This window comes from Anarhichas minor, unplaced genomic scaffold, assembly GCF_050575085.1.
Source record: "Anarhichas minor isolate MPS153535 unplaced genomic scaffold, ASM5057508v1 ptg000018l, whole genome shotgun sequence".
Taxonomy (NCBI): Eukaryota; Metazoa; Chordata; class Actinopteri; order Perciformes; family Anarhichadidae; genus Anarhichas; species Anarhichas minor.
Window position 1 is genome coordinate 11,218,688 of NW_027466464.1, and position 6,687 is coordinate 11,225,374.

Sequence of the window (6,687 nt, forward strand, 5' to 3'; positions counted from 1 at the left end):
CTCCTCTTTGTTTCCCAGTCCTCTCGGCTTATGACAAAGTTATTGGTAGTGGTGGGGAGGTATTGGAAACGGTGGGGCGCTGTGTTTGGTGAGGGTGGCTTTGATTGGCTTTACTTATGACACTGAGGGGGGGAAAATGAACAAAGGGATGCTTATGTGACCGGAGCTGCGCAGGCTTTATAGAAGGTGCAGCAAATAAGGACACTTTAACTATTTCACATTGTGAAGTTTCCTCAGATTCGTTCACCATTAAATATGCGTTAATACTGCTCTCTGGTGGTGTGATTGCAGTAATGGCTCTGTTCTGCAACAACCTCCATCCCATCTGAGATCAAAAAATGATTGTGAAGGTTACAGAATAATTAGCAAAATAAACAACTACATTTGGAATATACAATGTGCAGACATTCATGTCTCCCTCAAGGTGAGTTGTAAAAGCTTTGGGGAACCCTTTACCTTTTAATTTTAGCTCCATCATCGGGTCAAAATGTTAATTTGTGACCGAACACCTGTACAACTAACGACATTCCCATCACGCCTCATCCTCACTTTGTGTTAAGTGCTAATTAAGTAATGATGGTAACACACTGAGTAATTGCGTTGAGATAATAACTTAATTTGGAGCGGTCATTTATTTTGAAAAGGGAATTAATTGAAAAAGTCCAAGCTAGAAGGAGTTTGATGCACAGCGTTTGCGGTCTTAGCGTCCCTGTATGTGATGCGGACATTAGACAATACAATACCGCCATTATATCAGAGCGCGTTCTGCAGAGCCCGGGTCACCTGACACTTGTTAACGGATGCAAGGCGCCAGAAAGCACAGGGGCAACTGCTCTCTGCCAGCTGGTTCAAGTATCCAACCTCTGGGCCAGGAGGTTTTGCGTAACATAGCCTGGGGTTCCTATTGATAATAATTCCTAGGTGGAGATGGATGGCTGATATGAGGGGAAGCCTCCGGCCGGGCCTCCTGCTCTGCAGAGCCATCTCCGGGGGGTCAGACGTGACCTTGTGACCCTTGGAAGTCAGATCAGTCTGTGCACAGACCCCCGAGAAAGGCCTTCTGCTTAAGAATCATTACCCGAGGGTGTCCCGTATTTCCTTAAAGCGACAGGAGAAGATTAACTGGAATTACATCATAGCTACCCAGGTTTTCAAAAGTAATATAATTTTTATTTTTTGATTATCAAATTACTATTTGGTCACATTTACAGAATTGTTCCAGCTTTAAATGATATTACCTTTTATGTAAAGAAAACACCCCAAAAATCATGTTTACAATCACTGAAAATCATCTTTAAAATGCTTTAAAATCAATTTCCCTTAAATATTGATGTCCAATTGGCCTTTGACTCAAGAATTATGAACTAGATATTGAATATGTCTTCAGCCTTTGTGAGGCAGATGGCAAAGGCCAGCTTGGTGAAGGTGACCGGAGAGTTTGAATGCTGTTTTGTGCCAAATCTAATTTCCTGTCCCAAAAGAAGAAGAAGAAGAAAAAAAACAAGCTTATCTTTTGCTGACAGAAATGTTCCCAAAAAGTAGCCAAATTCATAGTCGAATCTTGCCGCTGCAGGTCAGCAGAATCTGTAAACCGACACATGAATTACACTCTCCGCGCATTATTGTCATGGAGTCGAGGCACAGAAGTTCATAAAAGTAAGTGGTGTCCTTTGCTTTTACTGGTGAAATCATTTCTATCGTGACAACAAGTCCAATGTCACACGTAGGCGTTCTTTCCAAACTGCCTCGACGGCTCCTCTGGTTCCCTGCGGAGGCTGTTGATCGGCTTTCTGTGCTTGTTGCGTGCGGTCACAAACGACGCGGCTCCAGTGTACGGGTATTCAGCTCTGCAAAGGGACGACAACAAGAAAGGATGAGTTACGAAGCCGGAAAATACAGAAATGTTAAAGTAGGGCTGTTCTCTGTAGATAATAAAACCTGCTGAGCAGTAAAAAAGCGCCAAATCCTGCTCAATATGACTTTATATCATCCCTCCTTTCTGTTCCTCTTAGCTTTCTGTCTTTTTAGCCGATACAAGGACATGCTAAGCAGGACTCACTCTTATAAAAATGATGCCCAGGGATGTCTCCAAAAGAGAAAGTCGGCATTCTTTGCCTGATGCAACATTTCCCATATAACTGCCCTCAGCCAAGGTGACTTTCACTTGGAAAAGGTCCTTATTACTCGACTGTAACAAAGGAAACATTCAGCCACATACGGCCGCAGTACTAATCAAAATGACGATCATACAACCTGGCCCTGTAGGTTCGGCAATTACGACACGAGATGTTGAGAGAGATTACTGGATGTTTTCTCTCCGTTGCAGTTAAAGTAATTATTTAAATTGCCTGATTGAGTTAGCAGTTTAAGAGTCGGTCCAAATCAGATTTGCTCTAAGCCCCTTGTTGCTGATGACAGACGTGGGCTCACAATGTTAGCATCCAGCATGTTAGAAATATCAAGCGACTCGCCTGGCACTGGAGCCCTCAGACAGGGAGAGGCAGAAGATCAGTCCCCCCAGGATACACAGCACGGATCCAGCCCAGCCGATGAAGAGAGCTGCTCCCAGCTCAAACCTGGAGGGTTGACGTGGGGGGAAAAAACAAAGAAATGTAGGACTTGACTTCCTTTCATCTGAATGTTAATCCTGAATACTTACTTCTGGGCAACAAAGAGGGGGTCAAAGAAGTCGGTTGTGATCCTATGAGCGTATATGGAGCACGCAGTCATGCAGCAGAGGCCTGCGAAAAGAATTAAGAGGATTTCTACTTCCAAACCGGACTGAAATCAAAGCAGCGAGAGCCGATTGTGTCGTTCACTTGAACACTGATGTAGCCCAAAGTTGAACAGCTTCCTAAAACGCAGCTCAGTTTCATGGGTTGTACCGCTGAGGACGAAGTGGGAGCCCGCGATGACGGTCAGGCGAGCCTTGGTGGTCTCCGAGCCTCCTATTTTGGTGCACTTCATTCCTACCAAGGCCAAGATGGCCCCGAAGAACCCCAGAATTATGGCGGCGATCATCAGACCCCGACACACCTGGATGTAGACTTCATGAGAGAGACGGAGAAGAGGGGAGCGTGCTTTAAACTAGTGGATCCCAAACAATTAGGATTTCACTTAATTAAAACAATTTTAGAGGTCGGAAGAGGTGAAAGTATTCAACTTACAGTAAAAGAGTAGTTTCTCATAAGATACACTTGTTGCAGAGGGTTAAATGAGTAGATTGATTACACTTTAATTCATTTAATGTGAAGCTACAGCCAGCAGCTGGTTAGCTTAGCATAACAACTAGAAACTTGGGGAAACAGCTAGCTGGACTCTGTCCAAAGGTAACAAACCTCTATAGTTCCCTAATGATTAGAAACAGCAAAAACCACAAGCTAAGCTAAGCTAACAGTCTCCTAGCTGTAGCTCCATGTTTAGCATGAGGGTGGTATCAATCTTCTCTAAATCTCAGCACTAAAGTGAAAAAGCCTTCTTTTCCAAAACGTCAAACTATTCTTATTCTATTCTTAAGAGCTGAAAGAATCCAGTGTTTCACTTACTTTAACTATTTTTTGGGACTAACGACGGTTGTTTCTGCTGCCCTCAAGTTGTCCGGAAAACATTGTCATTGCAGGGTTAAAGGTATTTTACATATTTCTGGCCAGCAGAGGTGAAAGAATCGAGCATTTCACAAGAAAAAAAAAAAAGCTTTGAAATAAGCAGAAGTTTTTTTTTTTTTTTTTTTAAATCATCTCGTGACCCCTCAGATTTATCTTGGGACCTTTTGGGAACCTTCCCTAAAAACCAAGGGCTTGAAGGTAGAAGGACGGGAGTTTAAAGGAGTTTAAATTAGCACTTAAATGAAATACATTTTATTTTCTCAACAGTCCGTGACAACAGATAAGATGTGGTACCTCTGAAACAATGTTTCAGTTGCAACTTCAAGACTTTAGAATGATCGCATGTACGAGCAGCGCCTGTCCTTATTGCTGCTGGCAAGTAATGGGGAGAGACCAGTGACCTCTGTGTGACTGTATGACTTTCTCAGATTGCTTCATTCGGACACATTAGGAGGCTGAATGAGTCCAGCTCGGCTCATTTACTGAAATATGCCTCTAGTGGCCTTTAGCTTTAAATGTTGTGGCCTGAAGTCCGAGTCAGAAAAGGAAATATCAAGTTCCAACCGCAATGTTGGTCATTCACCCGAAAACAAACAGGTGTTTTGAGCATCAGTGCTTAGGTCAGATGGATAAATCTCTGCCGCCTGACCTCAGAAAGACAACATTGCACACTTCTACAGCAACCACAGTCTCCCAACTCACCAGCCAGCGCCAGCATCGAAGGGAAGTCCTTGCAGTTGGACACCCCGGTGGAGTCGGTCACACACGTTTTCCATAGGTTAGACCAGAATGTAGCTGTGGTGATGACCGTCCCGTCCACAGAGGACACCTTCCAGTAGTCTGTCGGCAGGGTGGACGACTCCAGGATCCACCCGGAGATCGTCAGGACGAAGGCAACGATCTCTGTTGCCATGTTGGCCATTTTTTTTTTCTCCCCCCCCTCCGTGGCTCGGAGGTCCCAACTGGGACACAGGACGGAGATCTTTCCCTCAGGAGTGTTCACAGAGAGGAGGCGGAGGCGGGTCGGCCCCCGAGGACAGGTGCGTCAGAATTCTGCTTGTTGTCCACCTGCCAAGCATCTACGCCAGAGAGCGGGTACTTTTAAAGTGCATATCGTTCGCTGACACACAATCGGTTGCTGTATATTGTGTGTTTTGTGTGTGTGGTGGGAGGCGCACACGCTAGTCATCACTCCACACGGTGTGCGTAGGGTCTGCAAGGGGATCTGCAGGAGGAGGAAGTCTTTAATTGGAAGGATCTGAAAAGTCTTTGACAGAGAAGGAACACAAGATGAGAAGCAGAGATAGGAGAGTTTTGTCTGGTGGATTGACCGAATGAATGAATGAATGAATGATGGGTTTTTTCATCTCAGTTCAGTGTGGATTCTTATCACAATGCGGCACCAGAATTAAGCAATCCAGCAGCAGCACTATTTAAAAGCAGTGCAACTGGTTGGAATATTATTCCATACTGGTTTTACAGCATTACAGCTCCATCAAGTGGCAGAAAACAGATCATGTGTTTTAATTAGGTACTTTCCTATTACCCCCCACCCCCCCCCCCCCCCCCCCCCCCCCCCCCCCCTACCACACACACACACACATTACCACAACCTCTTACAGTTGATGCATGTGTTCTCTGTGAGTTTTATCTATTTTTTATTTTATCTGTGTTTGTTTTCACATTCTGTTCTGTGCTGGTGCTCTTTGTTTTCTCAACAGCACACTTTGTGATTAAGTTGAAATGTGCCTGTAGAAGGATGACATGATTTGAGTTAATACTGTAACGAAACAAATCGGAGAAGCCAATGTAATCTAATAGAAAATACCCCCCGCGGGCTGGATTACTGTATGACACCACAACATTTCGTGACTTCCTGTCTGTCCTGGTGCTGTGCCAGCTCCCTAAGGGCTGCCGAGCACGTGGCGAGCTTTAAACGGGGATGCAAAGAGTGACACCGTGGTGAGTCAGAGGAAGAACTAGTCCCTGAAATGCAGCCGTAAACTTTCAAGTAAAAAGATAGCATGTTGAAATGTTAAGGCCTCATCAGTCCTCTGAGCAGAATGAGGCAGCGAGCCAGGTACTAATTAATTAAATTCCTAATCTCGGACTGGAAAACTGTGTTGTGGGTCGCCTTGACGACGGGTACGGTGTTCCCACAGTCGGCGCTCCTGGAAAACTAAACCCAGGTGTTTTAAAGTCTGCAATTGACGGTGAGAAGGTGCTGAGAACATTGTTGCGTAAATCTCTGGATATTTGGTGCCTTGATGTGTTTCCATGGCCGCTGTTGCTGGGCAATCTCAGATGGGGACCTTAATCCTGTAGATCTGCAGATGGAAGGGAGGCAGCTGGAACAGGTTGTTGTCTGTTTTGACCTGTTGATGACATCCCATTAATAAGATCTGCAAAGTCTCCTGTCACCTCTGTCTTCCATCTTTTATCTGTTTCATGCTGTTTGTAAAAGTCAAATCTGCACCGTCATGTTGTATCTTTTGACATTTCCATACTGTTTTGCATATTCACTACTGTTTTCACACAACGCTACTTCTAACAGTTCAGTTCATCTGACACAAAACAACGTGACGCATCTTGTAAACCGTAATTTAAATCAAACGACGTGAGCGCTTCTTCCTTTGTGCCCGTTGAAGGGGAGAAAAGCAGGCCTATCAGAGGACTGGTAAAGCATGGGAAAGCAGTGTTGATCCCCTGCAGTTGATGAATGTTATTGGGCCGAGTTCAGCTGCTTGTAATAATCTCCTGCTGGCTTCTCTCCTTCAGCCCTTTTCCCAGCCGGTGCTAGCTAAACATCAACTGGAGGATAACCCGTGAGGTGTGGGGGCCAAGACCGCCCCATGTCTGTTATCATTAGCTCACGGTTTGCCTTGTTTGCACGTGACAATGTGGATTTCTTTGAAAGTTTTCTAGAACACTGAAATGGGAGAAGCAGGGTAAAGGGAGTTTATTGCCCGGAAGGAGAGGAGGGGTGTTTTACTCTCTCACTCTCTCCCAGGTGTTTTATTTCAGTGCAGGAAAAACGCGTACAGTGTGTGAGAGGGCATCTGTCATCCATAGCCTGCTCTTT

The 6,687-nt window shown here is 45.0% G+C and overlaps 1 protein-coding gene across 1 annotated transcript; it reads right to left on the reverse strand.

Moving 5' to 3' along the window:
- Positions 1-1,148: 1,148 nt before the first annotated feature.
- Positions 1,149-5,160, reverse strand: LOC142953093 (claudin-10-like). Its single transcript, XM_076095163.1, has 5 exons — positions 4,308-5,160; positions 2,886-3,047; positions 2,660-2,741; positions 2,472-2,576; positions 1,149-1,847 (listed from the first exon to the last, which is right to left on the reverse strand). Exons 1-5 carry the CDS (start codon positions 4,525-4,527, stop codon positions 1,718-1,720), a joined length of 699 nt encoding a protein of 232 aa, XP_075951278.1. The 5' UTR covers positions 4,528-5,160; the 3' UTR covers positions 1,149-1,717.
- Positions 5,161-6,687: the final 1,527 nt, after the last annotated feature.